The sequence below is a fragment of the Anopheles marshallii genome, chromosome 2 (genome assembly GCF_943734725.1).
Source record: "Anopheles marshallii chromosome 2, idAnoMarsDA_429_01, whole genome shotgun sequence".
Classification (NCBI taxonomy): domain Eukaryota; kingdom Metazoa; phylum Arthropoda; class Insecta; order Diptera; family Culicidae; genus Anopheles; species Anopheles marshallii.
The window spans coordinates 9,044,293-9,062,005 of NC_071326.1; the positions used below are offsets into that span (position 1 = coordinate 9,044,293).

Here is a 17,713-nt window from a genome sequence, read left to right on the forward strand (position 1 = left end):
AGTGTATTTTTTAAGTTTTCTTTCGTGTTAAGAATTTGGGGGCAAGCAATTCATTACAATGAAAGCAAAAAGCAAACAAACAGCACGCGCATGGTTAGGTCAGTAAGGATATTTAAATGGTCAAAAGGCATTAATATAATAAGTAACATTCTTCGACCGTTGATCTTATCGTTAAACCAAAAGAAGGACGAATTCTTAACACACTCTTAAGAGCATGCACTCCGTTGCCGTGTGCATACCTGAGGCTAACGCAAAGATAAAGATGCACAGCACTAAATTACTCGAGAGTGGGAGAAAAAAAACACATTCATGAATACTAACGAAACATGCTTTTTTAAGGTAAAATTGATGAAAATATGCAATCATTAGCAACACGATGCACACACAAAACTGTAAAGGACAAAAGGAAGATGGTTTTCAAAAACTGTTGTTAAGATGTTTTCTTTATTTTTCTCTAAAATATTGTAACTATTTTACGGGAGCGATCAGTTCAGTGGGATACAACAGTAACACAAAATAGAAGGAAAAGCAAATCGTACTTATATGCGCGGATGAATCACTTAAAACTGAATTGCAAAGTTTGTTAACATAGTTCTTAACATACGATGGTTATCTACGAGGAGGTCATACATTCATTCTGCACAGACGGACACTGATGATCAAGGAGCCCGCGTTCCGTTTTTAAATAGCGTTTAATAATAAAACAACCCAACGCCGATACCGTGTTCGACAGCTCACACTGACTAGCAAGCAGTGGTTGCGTTAGGAGGCCCGTTCGCGTTCGTGTTTTGGGTGATATCTGTGTCCTTTTCCAATACTAACGACATATGTTCTTGCATAAATGCTACACACAAACGTTACGGTGCGTGCGGTAAAAAGGCCATATTTTCCCGTTTGGAACAGATGCTTAGGTTAGGAGTAAAGTCACTTGCAGGGAGAGAGGCGTGCATATATTAAAACACGAAACTGTATCGGGATGCGATAACATGAATTATCTGCACATTTACACGACACGTTTCTATAACCACTATGAATGATCTGGTCTGCAGCTGGAATTCGCACTGGGGCTCTTGTCCCAACACTCTTCCACCCATTAAGAAGGAACACCTTGATGCCATTTAACACCATCGCCGCTAACCGAGTGGTGGTGTGTTACAACAGTTTAACTTGTAAGTGTCGTTTTCAGCGCGCTAATTCCCCTGACTAAACACCACGAATCTCTGCAAAACAATAAACACACAACAAGGTCTTGTAAATCGATTCCTAAATGGCCACCGCTCTTGATTGAATTCCATCATTCATCAGTGTTGTTATTTTCGCAAAATATTCGCACTACAAATAATCGAAATCATATACCACTACCCCCCTGAGGAGGAAAAGAAGCACCTTAACGTGTAATGGATGGCGGCAAATTAATCTCTAACCAATTGTGCTCTACGAATAAAACAAAGCCAGAACTATATCTGAAAGACATTCAAAAAGTGCAGTCGAGAACTCCCTTGTCGGGACGTTTTTCTTTCTTTTACCATACAAATACCTCGAAATGGTTCCGAAATTGTTATCAGAACAGTATCACAATCATTTATAGGTACGCCACACTCCGTATAAAAGTGATAAACTTCAGAAACACTAGTGGATATTTCCGCGATCGTACCCGGCCAACATGAGCAACAGTCGGTACAAACGATCCGTATTTCTTTCACTGTTCTTCCCTTGGCTGCCGTAAATATCTTGATGCTGATTCTACTAAACTACTTACTAGTGAACTGAACCAGACAGGGTGAAAAATGGAATATTTTGGTCGCTTTTTTTTAATGAATACGCTATGCATGTTTATATACTTTATTTGCTTAACGCCCACGTCGATGCGTGGTTTTAGTTTTTATCATAAAATTTTCGTTTAGGCACATGGTTCGTTTTCACAATTTTGCAATAATAATACGCACTGTGTGGGTATAAAACACCGTTTGAAATGATTACGTCTAATTAATTGGAGCAAACTTTGCTCGTTCGTCACACTTGAGTTTCACTAATCATAATCATCACACACCTTCGCCACCGGCTTGGAATGGTGTTAAAGGGGACAAAACGAGAGGAGATCACGAAGCGCAAAGTACAACGGATAACTGCAGTGTCTTTCGCAATGCGTACGCTAGGCGTTTAAGTGGAAAGACACCGTACGTTCGGCACCGTTCGGTGTGTAAAATGTTTAAGTTACGGTGATTTCTTCCTCCTTTATCAGAGCAGATTCTTTCTTACTGCTGCTGCTTCGTTCGTTGTCTTACAGCGCGAGATCGTACTTATAGATGTAGGAATAGATAAGAATAATACGTAATAGCACACACAATCTATACGAGTGTGTGTGTGTGTGTGGGGGGTAGGAACAACTTCAACAATACGTTTTAAGCAAGCAAAGTACGTGGAAAGTGATTCATCTCAATGAAATCCTGCACTATCTCCTCCAGCAGCTCCCTAGTAATCTGTGGATGACGCAGTTTATACCCGTAAGACTTTAGCTTTTCGTTGCTTAAATGCAAATGCTTGTGAAGAAGCAACTCTTGGTCCATGTACGGTGTTAGCGGTGTATTCTGCACACCGTCTCGCTGGCACAGCTCGGCCCACGGCCCCAGATGTCGGTCGTTAATTTCCTCGATCGCTCCGGCCATGTCGAGCTTCGTCATGTTCGACATCGTGACGCCCCAGTAATCGATTTTGATGCCAAACATGTCGGCAAGCAGCTCACTGATCATCGCCTGGGTAGCATTGCTGTCATCACACACGTTGATCGTTTCGCGCACCGTACGATCGGTTTGCAATAGCTCCCAAATGCTACCACACACGTCATCCACGTGCACCACGTTCATCTTCATCGTTCCGGTCCAGAGAAGTTTCATCGTTTCGTCCAGGTGCTTATAAATTCCCGCTATAATGATGCGAGGCGCTAAAACAAAGAACAGGGTAAGTAAGACCATATACTAACGGTCCAGTTCTGGTAAAGCGGCCAAAGCACGTACTCAATCCTTTTCGATCGCCTACTCCATAGCAGATCGGCAGCCGCAGTATGGTGTAGGGCAAATCCTTTATGGCGATCAGTTCCTGTTCTACCTTCGCCTTGTACTTGCCCACCATCGTCCACGGTTCGACGGGACAGTCCTCATTTTGTGGGACCTTCTCGTCCGACCACATGCTTCCGGTGCTCAGCTCCACGTAGCGCTTCGCTTTATGCTTCACAGCCTCCGTTGCACAGTTTAAGCTTAGCTTCAGTATACCTTCCTGGTAGACGGGATCCGTTTGGCCGGGTTTCGTTTCGGCCGCACAGTTTATCACATAATCCCAGCACCCATCGATCGGTTGTTCGCCCACCTCCATGCGGAAAGCATTTTGGCACGAAGCGAGGTTTATTAGATTGGCGCTCACAAATTCCACCCGATCGTTGGCGAACGCTTGCGTGTGTCTGCTGTTTAACCAGGCCATCAGCGGTGGCGTCTTGTCGACCACCTTAATGCGCCCCGCTAGATCATGACTGACGAGATGATCAACTAGATGACGGCCAATAAATCCGCACCCTGCGAAGTTAGACAAAGTAAAAAGGGGAAAAGTACCTCAAAAAAGCAGAAAAAAGCAAACGCAACCATGCAGTGCAGCTTCTCAGCTGTCCCTATCGGTGATTGATCTCGGTTCTCTACCCTCCCTAGTGGCATTGAACCGTGATTATCGCTTCAGGAACCGGCTTTGGAAGCAGCAACACAACCGGCTTCTGCTGCTGCCGGATGGCACGTTCCAGCGAATGTGCGATGCGCAGAATATCGATCATGAGTGGCAATTATGTGACATTAACTTAATTATGAACCGGGTCCGCATTGTGTTCGTTGGCAAGATTGTTGCGCAACGAGATTTTTCCCCATTCCGCTTTTCTTGTTACCGAACTCTGGAACAAAAGTGCGAAAACCTCCCCTTTCAACATTGCTCTTGCGCTTAATTACCTCCAAGGACTAGAACGTTCGGTTTTGACATTATTTTTTAACACTTTTGCAACTGTGGCCGGAATAGCGGAAACAAAAATTGCACACGAACCGCGAGAACGGAAACAACGTTCAAATATAAATAGCACGGCACACTTAACTAAAACTAAGTAAACGCGACAAAGCTAATGGCACTAACGGCTAGTGAAGCTGAACCGAGCAACAGAAGAATACAATGTACAGAAGTGCAACGAAAAAAATGTGAACACACAACCGGAGTGGTCCAGTGCACGATGCAACCGTTGCGGCAGATGAGTTGTTTTTGTTTTCTTTTTATCGCCCAACTGCACTTGCTTTATATCAGATGTGGGCAAGTGGTAGAGAAGCGCACGGTCAGTACATTTGGTACAGTTTGACAGTTGCTGGCACGGGAGGAAATAGAGTGCATTTTGGGTCAAATTGAACAATTTGCGAGAAGTTGAATATCAAATGTTTTGCGATGAAGATTTGAAACATGTACAGTTCAATACATTTCATAGTTTTTCTTAGTGATATGTACATATGTCCAGAGGCCGTCAGTGATCAGATCCGGCACGAGTAGAGTGGCGCAGAGAGCTCGATGAATACATCAAGGTTAAGTTTAACCGTCGGAGATTGGATACAGCCGGGGATGGAGGAGCGCAACCCTAGACCTAGTTTCCTTTAAACGGACTGACGACCTGGCCATACAGGCGATTTCAAAATTTTTGAAATCTCGTAAATGTCAGGTCGTTTGCGATGAACCAGCCTGAACCAGACCATTTTCATGCAAATGACATTTCCGAGAAACCAATTCGAAACTGTCACTTTGGGCGAAGGTTTCTGACGTGTTGTTTTGTTGATGTACACTTGGCACTTTAATTTGTGAGCCGCTATAGTTACAGAAAATGCTGAATATCGCTACACATATGGTAAATATTCTCGCGTTGCAATTCCGTACACACTCGCACTACCATTCTGCAACCATTTTGCAGGACTTTGAGGGCCAAGGAAGGGCCGAGAAGCTTTCCCGCATCATCATTACGCTGTTCGGTACGGTAGGACTAGTGTGGGGCTACATTATCCAGCAATTTTCTCAAACGGTGTACATTCTCATTGCCGGAGTTTTGCTGGCTTCGATTGTAAGTAGCTTAACTTGCGCAAAGTAACATCGATATGATTTGTTGGTTTTTTAATCCGCAATCCTTTGTGTCCTCGCAAATGTAGCTCACCATTCCACCATGGCCAATATATCGTAAGAAGCCCCTAAACTGGCAAAAGCCTCGCCCCGATCCGCAAACAACGCAGAGCTCATCGGATGAAACTAAAAAGAAAAAGAAAAACTAGTGCTTCGGATGGCTAAATGGTTAAGATACTAATAAAAAAAAACACACCGTACTATGGGCTGACATTCCCCTGTTTGTCGGAAAACGCAGTGTGAGTAGTGTTTTAATGTGATTGCGCTAGTACAGTGGCCGTTTGTACGCTTTTAATTTCTCGTGATCATAATGCTTATGTATGAGATTGTACATGTGACGGAAGAAGAACAGTAAGTTATCGTATTGTCCATTGTACGGCTGGACTCCGTCCGGGCTCACTTCGCTCGGATGAAAAATACGATCCTGCGGTATTTGATCCATTTTCAGATGAATGTGATCCAGTCCACGGTACCGGCTGTCCAGTCCCCAGGCAGCAATGTGCACTTCCAGCACGAACTGATGTATGGCTTCGACTGTCGCAAGAAACCAGCGTGGACTGTTGCGCTGATGGCGCCAGAATTGGGAAATCCTGTTCTGTATCACAACGGTACGCAAACACGACAGTCGCTCGTCCTTGTATATACCACGGCACTGATTCCAGGTACTGTCAATGAACACGGCCCGTTTCACAGGGAAGTTGCCTGTGTTGCATTCGATCGAACTGGACCCATTCGGTTGATGGTGCGTGTCCACGATGTCGTTCAAGCGAAAGCGCAATAGCGTACCCATATGATATCCCTTGGGAAGGCCATAGTTTTCCTTCATCTGGTACGTTTCGCCGCTAAACAAGCTGGCCACCGTCAGCGCGGTCGGTGTGGGGAATATCAGCACAACGTCCTCCTCCATCCGATAGTCGGGGATGTTTGGATAGGTGTATATTTTAACATCATCTGGCGCAAGGATGGCTGCATGAACTGCCGTACTTTTGCCATCGATCTCATTCCTATGCTTTATGACGTCGATTTTCACCGGCAGCGTAAGGCGAGGCACACGGGATTCTATTTCCCCGACGGGGACGTAGCATGTGTAGCAGAAAAACTTGCGTGACTTTCCACATCGAGAACAACAGCTCCGGCCCTCAACGTCCATTAAGAAGTCGGTTTCCGCAATGTCCATTCCTTCGAACGGATCCGGCCGCTGGGCGGTTTCAGACGAGGCCATATTTACGGCGAATCGCTGGGAATTGTACGACAAATGCTGATGGTCCTTTGTTTACATGTTTTTGCTCTCTTCGTAAACTACAACTGGCTGTGACATTTATCATTCAATTCAAATATGTAACGCGTAACCCTCGTCAGGCGTTACACAGTGCGTTGCACAATTTCAGCGATATGTGGCAGAATGTAACAAAATTATAGATTCAAAGAGTAGGAAATGATATTGATATGATAAGACGGCTAAGTTTGTGATAATCCCCTCATTTAGCACAACAAAAGTTAGTTGTTCGATCAACCCATTGAACAAGACGTAGTCCAATGGTCTCATGTTTCTGTTTTCTGAGACTATTACACCCAAGATGAAGTAAAGAAAGAAATCAAAGTCACAAAAAAACCATTTACAACTTGGACTTGGTTTAACTGTTTATTGAATATACTAGTAATGTATGTATATATTCATATATTTATAGGTATATCTATCCATCGACGCTGGTATAGGGGATGGGAAAAATTAGACATCGCAGCGTGTTTTATTTTGAAATCGCAATCCACCAATAGACCACCAAACCAACCAACAAATACATCCATTTGTTGAGTTCCTACATTTGCTTCGTTTCCTCTGTTCTGCTGAGAGCAAACCTTCGCTTCATTGAATTTTCTATTCCGTGTGTGTTTCCAGAGTCAGAGCAAGATAAAAAGTGTGTATTACTGTGTCGTATTACATCATGCCGAATAGTTAGCTGGACAGGGTTTTTTTTGTTCTCTAAAGTGTGGCTTTTAAATCTTCATTTGCATCTGTTTCACATTTAATTACGACAAAGTACAGAAAGTGTATGCGTGTGTGTTGTGTGTGGTGGTACTAGTTTGTTCTCTAGAATTACTTCACGTCTTTGTGGGGAATCGGGTATCCTCACCGTTTTGATCCGAATTTTACTAACGAAAAACTGTGTGGTAAAGAAAGCGATAAGAATATTATTTTCCATTTATGCTTCTGCCCTAGAGTAAAAACAACATTGTCACCAAAGCATACACATTCAAGTGTGTTTCATATCCTTATCGAACGGATTTTCACGCAAAATTACTCCTTCCTCCCGTTGACATCCATCATCCTTGTTCAGATGATTAAACAGTGCCAAGGAACGCCAAGCGTCCCGGTAAGCCGCGTTCCTATGTGAAAACTGAAGCGTGTACTATTATAATGTAGAGAATGTCTAGTTGTTGTGTGTTGTTCCCTCCCACTTGTCTTTGTGTTTAATTAATTATCGGCCCTTCCTAGCGGTTTGAAAGTATATATCCTTTACCAAGGGTGGTGTAGCAGAAAAAAGAGCAAAACCAAAATAAACTAGACGAATTTAAAAATGCTGACATTTGCGTACGCGAACGTCGATATCGAAAAAAGGACTGCTTACGATAGTATGTATAGTTTATAGTTTTTTCCCCCACATTACGCACCCAAATCGTGAAAGTCGCCGCAAATAAACGCTTCACATACATCCATACAAATCCTGTTTCCGTGCGTTCGTTCCTGCCGAAGAAGGATCGGTCCCTTCAAACTACCCCCCCTCCCCCTCTTCTCTCCCACCCACAAAAAAAACATGATCGATCTGCTAATTGAACAAAAATTGCTCCAGAGCTAGTGTTCGAATTCCAGTTTCTCTCAACCCAGTTCAATTCTCGTCAATGGCGCACATTGTTAGCTGAGTGACAGTTGACCAAGGGCTAGCAATCGCTCGACGGCCGCATTAATGTCACCGAACGAAGCAATCAACGCCTGCAGGTTAGCTTCCCGATTGACGAATCCCATCGCCGTCAGTTGCTCCAACTGGGAACGATAGCGTTCCTCGGGTGGAATGTTCGTATCGGACGTACCGGACGCCATCCCGTTTATCATGCGGGCCATAAACTCCGAAAACAGACCGTCATTGTTTGGTGGCTGTGCACCGGCGGCGGCGGCGGCACCGGTCGCTCCCGTTCCGGCCGCTGAACTGCTCGTGTTCGTTGCACCCGCACCGGTCGATGGCGGTGCGCCCGGCATTGGTGGGATACCCATCGAACTCATCAGCCCGGGTGCGGCCGAACGTAGCTGCTCCATGCCTTGCTGGATCTGCAGGATCGCATTCAATGCTTGCGGATTGGTGACCATCTGTTGCACCTCAGGATTCTGCATCTGTCGCAACAGCTGTGGCATCATCGTACGAAGCTGATCCTGCAATCCCGGATTGTTGGCCAGCAGCGGATTTTGGCTCATCAAGTGGGCGGCCATTGCCGGATCGGCATTCAGCGCTTCCATCATGCTACGAGTGGCCGGTGAGTTCAGCATGTTCGACATCACGGACGGGTTTTCACTCATCTGCTGTATCAAACTCTGCATGGCCGGTGTATTGAGCAGACCGAGCGGTGTACCGGTAGCATCCGTTCCGGCACCACCGCCCGTACCACGGTTTCCACCACTTGCGGCCGTTCCACTACCTGCGCTACTCCAAGGATTCGGCAGGGGACTTCTGTTTTCGGTGCCCTGCTGCGGATTGACACCGCCCCCGCTGGTGCTGCCGGAATCGGACGCGCCCGAGTACGGATTGCGGAAGGTAGCGTTCATCATCGGTTCCTGTATGTCGCGGTAGATTCGCTGCAGCGCACTGTACCCGCCCGGGACGCTCTCTAGGTTGGAAATGGCACGATCATGCGAGCGCATTAGCTCTTGCAACATCGACGGGTTACGCGCTAGCTCCATGGTTTGTCGCAACAGCTCCGGGTTGTTCAGCATGTGCGATATTTCCGGGTTGCGCTGCATCAGCTCCTGCATCTGTGGATTCGAGGTCAGTATCTGGCGCATCGTGTCCGGACTGTTCATCATCTGCTGGACGAGCGGATTGTCCAGCACGGTGCGCATCAGGTCCGGGTTATCTAGCAACTCGTGCTGCATGCGCGATTGCAGATCCATAAAGTTGGTCTGGTTACCACCGAGTGCACCAAGGCCAGCGAGACCACCGAGCTGATTCAATCCGAACGGTGTCTGGGACACGTCAGCCGGTGCTCGTCGTGCACTCTCCGATTCTGCACGCGGTGCTGCCTTTATGACCAGATACACCGTTAACCCTTCCTTGATGTTGTGTGTCTTGAGCGTGTCCGTGTCCTTCATGATCTTTCCGGCAAAAATCAAACACACCAGTTCTGGGTTTGTCTCGAACTTTTCCGCCACTATGAGTTTGAGCTGCAATCGAGAGTGAGAGAGAGAACACGTAAAACGTAAAACGTGAAAATCATTTTTAAATTGCATCATTCACGCGCCCAAACATCCGAATGTTGTCCCTCGCTTGTTGAGGATTATATTCAATTAAGTAATGCTCCTATTGCTGCTACTGCTGCTAGAGGTGATAAACACATTCCAACATTTTCAACCTTCATTCCAGTAGGCAATGCATTCGTGCATGTGTGAGTAAGCAATGTATAAACCACTCCAGCGAACGGAGCCCCCACGCACACACTCACGGCCATGTGTCATGTTTTTGTTCGATTTTTCCAAGTCACTCTCTGCTCACTCCGAAAGGGCCTCGCGCTATGGCTTAACGACCCTTCATTGCACCATACACTACCGATAATACCCGATAAAACGAGGCCCCGGATATGGAACACTCCAGAACGGAAGTCGAACCAGACCGAACCATGTACTTCAGAATACGAGAAAATTCTCGAATCACTTAACGCCACACCATCATCACACGGACGGGGACGCTGCCGTCGGTGCCACACAAAAAAAAACACACACGCCCGCCATCATCACCGTGTCGCGTTTGGCGAAAATGGAATCGTTTTCCACTCACTGCACTTACATCTTTGATTTCAGCATCATCTTCGATTTCGACTGATTTCCTATCTTTTGGTGTTTTCACGTTAATGGTGATTTTTTTCCCACTCGCTCTATTCTCCGCCATTATTGCTGCTTGTTTGCTGTAAAATCTCTTTTCGCAGACACCACTGGTGACGGGAAGCGATCAGCAGACGTACTGCGAGCGGTTGGCTCATCTACAGCGATGTGACGTTTGCCATACACGAGAAGAGGAAGAAAACGAACGATGAAGAAAATTGACATTTGGGAACAAATGCTTCAATGATGGAAGTTTAAACTAACGGTTTTATTCATCATATAACGATGAACATACCGTTCGTTTGACTAAATTGTACTTTATTTACAATGTAACATGAAACACGACGTTCTTGCTCTCTCTCTAGACCACTGATGTTCTGGATAAGATCATACCTCATCGTCCGATTCTATTCAGTGGGGCTTGGCTACAATCTCGCGCAGCTTACGGTGTTTCACAAGACAGTCAGGGTTCGGCGTTTCATCCTTATCGACTCTCTCAACGCTATTCCCGACGCCCGCTAGGATGCTTAGTGCTAGAACAATTAACGAACACCATTATTTAACTCCTCTTACCCGTTCTGCTGTCGTAACTTCCAAATAATGTTCTAAATGTTTCACACGTTATCGAGCATGCTTGTCAGTCGAATGACCCAATAAATAAAAACAATATTATTTCAAAATTTCACAATTGAAACATTTATTATCAGGATCTGCAAGTGAAAACTCATTGCCGATTTGTGTGCAAAGAACCTTCCGTGTTCATAATGTAACATTATTCTGTTCCAATTCCTACAAAAGTTTTGCTGCAAGAATTTCAAGTTTCGTATAACAAACGTGGTCTGTGTTAAATGTAACGAGAGAATGAGACGCGTCGACATTGTGAACAGGAACACTAGTAATCGTTCAGTGGAATACTACTGAAGATTGTTTAATTAAAGAATATAAGTGAGTGGTTGCCGAGACTAATTACTACTATTCATTGCCCTCTGTGCGCAATTATTGACGGTTGTTGCAGTACAATTTTTAGTAGTGTGCCGCGTAAGGTGTTTTGCGCAATACAACGATATACAGTGCAGCACAATTGTATCTAGGCAATATACCTTAACATTCCAAGGTGCCAACATCTAAACCCGGTCTTAGCTTTGATAACTACAGTCTTTTTTGTTGTCAAGTTGTTTGACTTACTACACCAATTCCTGCAAACTTTCCTACTTGTGCTATTTAGATTTGCGCGAACGTAATGCGCGAGGATGTAGCGGGGCCCACGTGGAAATAAGGGAGGATGCCACACCACCACAACAGTCCGGCTGTGCGCTACAGTTTGCAGTAGTTAACGCGCAACGTTCGCCAATGCGTTCGGTACAAAACGGTCCAAACCAAGTCAGGTACAAATTGTCCATAGAGTGCACGCAACATTCGCACGAGCGCACGTTTGCCCTACAAGGATAGAAACAAACCAAAAATGTCTCCCGTTTCCACCAGAGACCCTTTCCTTAATTCGTGTAGGTTTTTTTCTGGGAATTGTGCCCCCCAAGGATACATACGGGACACCTTTCTCGGTGGGCAACAGAAGGGCATAGTACTCTTGGTGGTCCTAAAAACAGGGCGCCTCACAGTTCGACCGAATCGTGTGTTGTTGGTATGGTTAATTTAGTAACGTACTGTACGCTTCCTTGCCCCACAAAAACCTTTTCCGTGTACATCGTACGGAAAAATTCGAAGTTGTGTTGAATGAAACACTCTGGCAACTGAATGATCCTTTTATCAGAAATGTATGGGGATGCATGATTCACGAGCTGATGGAGCACAAACACACACACACACACATGGCATGGTTGCAAGCAGTACGAACAGCACAGGTTACAGGTTAAGCCAGCTCCAAAATGCGTTAAAAGTAAGGTAACAAATATTGGAATATACATGACCGTTAATCTACAACAACAGCAATTGTGGGGCTCAATGGAGATGAAACACAAAGCTCTACCTAATGCCCATACAACGGGTTTTGTTCTTAACATTTACTACATTTGATGCTTAACATTTGCACCAAGTTCAATCGCGACTTGCAGCTCTAGCAGTATGAATTTATCTACCTTGTTTTTTTTTTGTATACTATGAACTATGAATTTGCTTTAGAATATAGTTAAGACATATATTTTTGCGCACGTGAGAGTTTGTTTTGTGTGTATGCTTTAGGTGCTAGATTCGAAACGTTAGTGTGGTTTTAACAGGGGGCCATATCACGCATTACTACTGTACCCCAGATTTAACTCATTCAATGTGTATGCATAGACCAAAAAACAATCGATTAAACCATGCGCGTGCAACGTGATGAAAGGGGCAAAGCAAAGAAAAGTACATAACGTATGCATTAAAACTGTTGGAAAAATGTTAAATGACGATAAACGAAAAATTATCTTTAAGATAATTGAATGCAATATAGATCGATTGAATCCTATTGTTAGGTGAACTTTCAGGAAAAAGGAATTGAAGTCCTATCGGGTTAAGATCGGGACAAAGATCAACATGTTTTCGTTGATTTTATACGATAAGTGGCAGTTACAAATTAACGGATAACATTGTCAAATTTTGTTCGTGCATAATGGGATAGTTACAAAAACAGGAAACAATGCTGCCATTAGGTGGCAAGGAACTTGTATCGCGGAAAATTGTCCATTGTTCTAATGCATGCGTTAGTTCACATTAAAAATACACGCTTTAAAATAAAAAAAAATTAAGAAACATCCATAAGTAATCAATGCAAATCGATGGGAAAGACACATGCAAACAGACACAGATAGAAATAAATGGGGAACATACACAACGATCGTACGATTACTAGAGTTCGGCAATGTCTGATCAGACAGATATAAGTAGTTCGATCTCGTATTTGGAATATCTTTACACCAACCGATATCCTTCCTAAACTAGCTCGTTTAACTCAAAATTACACTCTGTTCGCTTGCAGCAAATGGTCTAAATGGCTAGAGAACATGGAAGCGCGAATGTAGCATCGCTTCATTGATGGGACAGTGATCGATCGAGAAGCTTTTAATTGCATGCTTTCACAGATGATGGAGGTTCGCCACTAATATAGCCTAACGGTTTGCTAACTATTACTGGTGTACGATAACGGTTGGTTGGATTTCAGTTTCCAGTTTCCGGCCCGTTTTCCAGCAGCAGCCGCCGGTGTGTAGTGTTCCGGCTTGCGGCAGATGAAATGATGAGGGACTGAATGATATAGGGCGAATGGGCTGTAGCCCCATTATTAAAAGCCACATTCCGGTAGATGATTGCCAAACGAAACGAAACGGAACGGAATGCAATAAAGGAAATTAACTCATACTTCAAACACAACCAGGCACACACACACACACACAGGAGCAGATGATCGTTCGATCGTCACCCATTCGACAGCCGGAGCGCACCGTTCTGACAGGCTATTTGTGGCCGCCGCTATCCTTTCGCATGGTGGGTGGTGGGTGGGGTTGTTGGAAACTCACTCCAACGATGACGATGATGATGTGTTGTATTTTTTTGAAACTAGCGTATGGGAACGTAATGCGTGATGCCCGATAGCACTCGGCAGACGATGCTTGTCGTGAGCTGATCGATGCCAGCGAGGACAGTGCTTCGAATTTTACCAAACGATGCACGGGAACGGTTTACTCAGTTCTTACTGACACTCTTCAGGATGCCCGCGGTACGCCGCGGTCCATGATCGTGCACGGTCAGATCCGGCTGGGGCAGTAGCTGGGGCAGCTGTGGCTGCGGCTGATGTTGCCCGTCCCGCCCTTCGTGTCCCGCACCACGGGAAGACGATCCGGCCGGTGGCGGTACCAGGTGCACGGGTATGGAGTTGGATTCGATTTTTTTCTTCAGCCCACGGAACGTTTGCGTCATGTTTCGCAACTGATAGCGGAGCGAGTTTGTCATTTCCTTCTGCAGCTGCTGCACCTCCTGCAAATCTTTGCGTAAATTTTGATACTCGTTTTTCACCTCCGTCACGGACTCCAGCAACTCCATGACGGATTCATTTTCCAGCGACTCTAGCTCATTCTCGTCCAAATTACGCTCCACATCCGTTAGTTTAAGGGCGAGCGTATCGAGCTGGACCCCGGCAGTGTCCACCTACCGAACGTGGGATGAAGAAAAAAGAAGGAAACACGCAAAACAAGGCGTCAACCGCAACACCGAAAGGAACATGTAGGCACAGCCTTTCTTTTGCCCGCCCAGCGTACTTACACATTTCTCCAGATCGCACAATGCATTCGAGATCATGTTTACTACATTAAAGCCACGATTCTACAATTCCGACAATAGATTAAACTGTTTTGCACGCACAAAATACTTTTACTTGAACAACGACATCGCAACAAAGATGTTGGAGGAGTTTTTTTTGTTTTCAACACTTCAGAAGAAAAGGTCCTGGCAGGATCTGTCAATTTTTCAAACATGAAAAAAAACGTTGAACGCGCGATGCAGTGTTGCCAGGCAAACAAACACATTTTTTTCCCGTTCACGCGTTATTTTGCGGCAAAACCATAGGAAACTGATATAAAAGGGTTTTTATCGTATTTTAGGTACAGAAATATAATTTTAGCAATAGTCATATATCGTTGTTGGGATGATCTCTCTTAAACTCGTAATATAAGACAAAAACAAATAGAGAAGAAATAAACTGCGTCGTATAAACTGGATCATCATCCCACACAAATACGAAAAGTTATCGATTTGTTGTGATTCCATCCAAACAACGAGCGCAGGGAGAAACAAAGCAACGCAGAAGCGAGTTCCACGTCCTGTAGTGGGTTGCTTGGTACAAGAGCCACAGAATTTACGTACAATATTGTGCAATCGTGAGAAGCATGTCGACCGGGCGCTTCGTTTCGTCGGCATCGATCGGCAGCACCAGCACCACCTCGAGCACACAGATATCGGCCAACGTGCCCATCTCCAATACGGCCAACAAGTGGAAGCGGGAGAGTGATTGCGATGAATTTGTTGGGGCGCGCCGTTCGAAGCACACGGTGGTCGCCTACAAGGAGGCGATCTATGTGTTCGGTGGGGACAATGGTAAAAACATGCTGAACGATCTGATCCGGTTTGGCGTGAAGGATAAATCGTGGGGCCGTGCGTTTGCTACCGGGACTCCTCCCGCACCTCGGTACCATCATTCGGCGGTCGTCCACGGTACGTCGATGTTTGTGTTCGGCGGGTATACCGGGGACATTCATTCGAACTCGAACCTTACCAACAAGAACGATCTGTTCGAGTACAATTTCCAGAACGGCCAGTGGACGGAGTGGAAGTTTATAGGACGCACTCCGGTGGCAAGAAGTGCCCACGGTGCTGCTGTGTACGATGGCAAGCTGTGGATATACGCTGGATACGATGGAAACGCCCGTCTGAACGATATGTGGACAATAAGGTTGACGGTAAGTGTGTCCGAATGATCGGCTTTGTTTCCATTGTCTAACTTCAAATCCACTTGCAGGGTGAAACGCATCAATGGGAGGAAGTGGAACAGAAGGGCGATCGTCCGCCCACGTGCTGTAATTTTCCTGTGGCCGTAGCACGGGGCTGCATGTACGTGTTTTCCGGTCAAAGTGGTCTCCAAATTACCAACACACTGTTTCAGTTTAACTTCAAAGATAAAACGTACGTACTAGAGAGCCGCCACAGTACATGCCAACTCTGAATTCCACTAATTTTACACGGTTCTGGTTCGAATTTCTCAGCTGGCGTCGAATATCAACGGAACACATCCTGCGTGGTGCTCCACCACCACCCGCACGACGCTATGGCCACACGATGGTACATCACGATCGGTTCCTTTACGTGTTTGGTGGAGCGGCTGATTCGACGCTTCCCAACGATCTTCATTGCTATGATCTGGACAGCCAAATATGGTCTACGGTAACGCCGGCACCGGAATCGCAGATCCCAAGCGGTCGCCTGTTCCATGCCGCGGCCGTCATCGGTGACGCGATGTACATCTTTGGTGGAACGATCGATAATAATGTGCGCAGCGGCGATACGTACCGGTTCCAGTTCTCGAGCTATCCCAAATGTACGTTGCACGATGACTTTGGAAAGTTTCTCCAGAATCGGCAATTTTGCGATGTACAGTTTATTGTCGGTACCGAGGAGGTAAAGATTTCTGCCCACATTGCCATGATTGTGGCTCGGTCACAATTTTTACGATCAAAAATATTGTAAGTCATTTAAAGTCGGTGTCGAGTCGTTGGAACCCAACTCATGTTAATCTTCTTATTGCAGAGCGGCACGTGATGCCAGAAATTTGCATTTTGAAAAACTCTTCGGCACGACGGATGTTCCGTTGGCGGAACAACCCATATTAGAGGTGCAACTGCCGGATGCCCAACCGGAGGCATTTGAGATAGTACTAAACTACATTTACACCGACCGGATTGTCTGTAAGTAGGATGGACAGTCTCGTTAGCGTTTTTTTTCCTGTTACCAATACTTTCTGCCTGTCCTTCCACAGTTAAAGATCCATTTAGTCACAAGCTTGTGCTGATCATGATGGATGTGTATCAGCTGGCGGTGCAATTTAACATTCCCCGGCTGGAGCAACTGTGCGTCCAGTATCTGGAGTTTAAGATCTCAAAATCGAACGTGCTGGATGCGCTGTACAATGCGGACCGGATGGGCTTAACGCTCATCAAAGATTACTGTCTCGGGTTTATCGTGAAGGAAGATCATTTTTACAACATCGTAATGTCGGCCGAATTCGCTGCCCTGGACAAACCGCTCATCGTGGAGATCATCCGCAAGCGGCTCAATCCAAGCAAACACACGACGGACATGAAGTACGACAAAACGATCGGTACCACGCTCGAGAGCGATATGGCAGTGTTTCTGAAGTCGGGTGGGAAAGAATTCTGCGACATCAATCTGGTGCTGGAGGAAAAGATTATACCGGCGCACAAATCCATACTGGCCGCCCGCTGCACCTACTTCCAGGCCATGTTCCGCTCGTTCATGCCGGCGGACAATACGGTCAACATACAGATCGGTGACATTTCCCCATCGCTCGAAGCGTTCGATTCGCTGCTCAGGTACATCTACTACGGTGACACCAAGATGCCACCGGAGGATTCACTGTACCTGTTTCAGGCACCCTGCTTCTACGGATTTGCCAACAATCGGCTGCAGGCGTTCTGCAAACACAATCTGGAAAATAACATCACGTACGATAACGTGCTGCAGATACTGGAAGCGTCGGACAAGATGAACGTGCTGGACATAAAGAACTACGCGCTCAAGATGGTGGTGCACAATTTTAGCCAGGTGGCAAAGCTACCGAAGATGCAGGATCTGTCCCGGGAGCTTCTGCTCGACGTGATAATGGCGATCGCGGATATGAAGGTGGAAAACAAGCAGCGCATACACGACACATTCATCAGCCAGTATAATGATATTTGA

The 17,713-nt window shown here is 45.6% G+C and overlaps 6 protein-coding genes across 6 annotated transcripts; 2 read left to right on the forward strand and 4 right to left on the reverse strand.

The window, feature by feature from the left end:
* Positions 1 to 2,402: 2,402 nt before the first annotated feature.
* Positions 2,403 to 4,014, reverse strand: LOC128707556 (uncharacterized). The gene is made up of 3 exons (XM_053802512.1): positions 3,984 to 4,014; positions 3,015 to 3,566; positions 2,403 to 2,941 (listed from the first exon to the last, which is right to left on the reverse strand). The coding sequence occupies exons 1-3, from the start codon at positions 4,012 to 4,014 to the stop codon at positions 2,403 to 2,405; spliced, it is 1,122 nt and encodes a 373-aa protein (XP_053658487.1).
* An 874-nt stretch (positions 4,015 to 4,888) lies between these two features.
* Positions 4,889 to 5,327, forward strand: LOC128706729 (signal peptidase complex subunit 1). The gene is made up of 3 exons (XM_053801671.1): positions 4,889 to 4,912; positions 4,976 to 5,122; positions 5,208 to 5,327. Exons 1-3 carry the CDS (start codon positions 4,889 to 4,891, stop codon positions 5,325 to 5,327), a joined length of 291 nt encoding a protein of 96 aa, XP_053657646.1.
* A 116-nt stretch (positions 5,328 to 5,443) lies between these two features.
* Positions 5,444 to 6,400, reverse strand: LOC128707342 (tRNA-uridine aminocarboxypropyltransferase 1). Its single transcript, XM_053802294.1, has one exon. The coding sequence runs from the start codon at positions 6,398 to 6,400 to the stop codon at positions 5,444 to 5,446; it is 957 nt and encodes a 318-aa protein (XP_053658269.1).
* A 1,689-nt stretch (positions 6,401 to 8,089) lies between these two features.
* Positions 8,090 to 10,328, reverse strand: LOC128706747 (ubiquilin-1). Its single transcript, XM_053801690.1, has 2 exons — positions 10,227 to 10,328; positions 8,090 to 9,607 (listed from the first exon to the last, which is right to left on the reverse strand). Exons 1-2 carry the CDS (start codon positions 10,326 to 10,328, stop codon positions 8,090 to 8,092), a joined length of 1,620 nt encoding a protein of 539 aa, XP_053657665.1.
* A 1,247-nt stretch (positions 10,329 to 11,575) lies between these two features.
* On the reverse strand, positions 11,576 to 14,542 carry LOC128708274 (uncharacterized). Its single transcript, XM_053803234.1, has 3 exons — positions 14,507 to 14,542; positions 13,946 to 14,392; positions 11,576 to 11,698 (listed from the first exon to the last, which is right to left on the reverse strand). The coding sequence occupies exons 1-3, from the start codon at positions 14,540 to 14,542 to the stop codon at positions 11,576 to 11,578; spliced, it is 606 nt and encodes a 201-aa protein (XP_053659209.1).
* A 587-nt stretch (positions 14,543 to 15,129) lies between these two features.
* Positions 15,130 to 17,713, forward strand: LOC128719827 (leucine-zipper-like transcriptional regulator 1 homolog). Its single transcript, XM_053813465.1, has 5 exons — positions 15,130 to 15,699; positions 15,759 to 15,922; positions 16,003 to 16,479; positions 16,544 to 16,701; positions 16,773 to 17,713. The coding sequence occupies exons 1-5, from the start codon at positions 15,130 to 15,132 to the stop codon at positions 17,711 to 17,713; spliced, it is 2,310 nt and encodes a 769-aa protein (XP_053669440.1).

What these genes read in the sequence shown, in the direction of transcription:
- LOC128707556 (XM_053802512.1), bottom strand. Translation starts at nt 4,014, where the DNA reads ATGTCAAAACCGAACGTTCTAGTCCTTGGAG. An exon ending in GAACGTTCTAGTCCTTGGAG is followed by an intron (nt 3,567 to 3,983) that starts GTAATTAAGCGC and finishes CTAACTTCGCAG; the next exon opens with GGTGCGGATTTATTGGCCGT. An exon ending in AGGCGATCGAAAAGGATTGA is followed by an intron (nt 2,942 to 3,014) that starts GTACGTGCTTTG and finishes TCTTTGTTTTAG; the next exon opens with CGCCTCGCATCATTATAGCG.
- LOC128706729 (XM_053801671.1), top strand. Translation starts at nt 4,889, where the DNA reads ATGCTGAATATCGCTACACATATG. An exon ending in TGAATATCGCTACACATATG is followed by an intron (nt 4,913 to 4,975) that starts GTAAATATTCTC and finishes ACCATTTTGCAG; the next exon opens with GACTTTGAGGGCCAAGGAAG. An exon ending in GAGTTTTGCTGGCTTCGATT is followed by an intron (nt 5,123 to 5,207) that starts GTAAGTAGCTTA and finishes TCGCAAATGTAG; the next exon opens with CTCACCATTCCACCATGGCC.
- LOC128707342 (XM_053802294.1), bottom strand. Translation starts at nt 6,400, where the DNA reads ATGGCCTCGTCTGAAACCGCCCAGCGGCCGGATCCGTTCGAAGGAATG.
- LOC128706747 (XM_053801690.1), bottom strand. Translation starts at nt 10,328, where the DNA reads ATGGCGGAGAATAGAGCGAGTGGGAAAAAAATCACCATTAACGTGAAA. An exon ending in ATGATGCTGAAATCAAAGAT is followed by an intron (nt 9,608 to 10,226) that starts GTAAGTGCAGTG and finishes TCTCGATTGCAG; the next exon opens with CTCAAACTCATAGTGGCGGA.
- LOC128708274 (XM_053803234.1), bottom strand. Translation starts at nt 14,542, where the DNA reads ATGATCTCGAATGCATTGTGCGATCTGGAGAAATGT. An exon ending in TGTGCGATCTGGAGAAATGT is followed by an intron (nt 14,393 to 14,506) that starts GTAAGTACGCTG and finishes CACGTTCGGTAG; the next exon opens with GTGGACACTGCCGGGGTCCA. An exon ending in CCGCGGGCATCCTGAAGAGT is followed by an intron (nt 11,699 to 13,945) that starts GTCAGTAAGAAC and finishes CTATCCTTGTAG; the next exon opens with GGCAAACGTGCGCTCGTGCG.
- LOC128719827 (XM_053813465.1), top strand. Translation starts at nt 15,130, where the DNA reads ATGTCGACCGGGCGCTTCGTTTCGTCGGCATCGATCGGCAGCACCAGC. An exon ending in TGTGGACAATAAGGTTGACG is followed by an intron (nt 15,700 to 15,758) that starts GTAAGTGTGTCC and finishes ATCCACTTGCAG; the next exon opens with GGTGAAACGCATCAATGGGA. An exon ending in TTTAACTTCAAAGATAAAAC is followed by an intron (nt 15,923 to 16,002) that starts GTACGTACTAGA and finishes CGAATTTCTCAG; the next exon opens with CTGGCGTCGAATATCAACGG.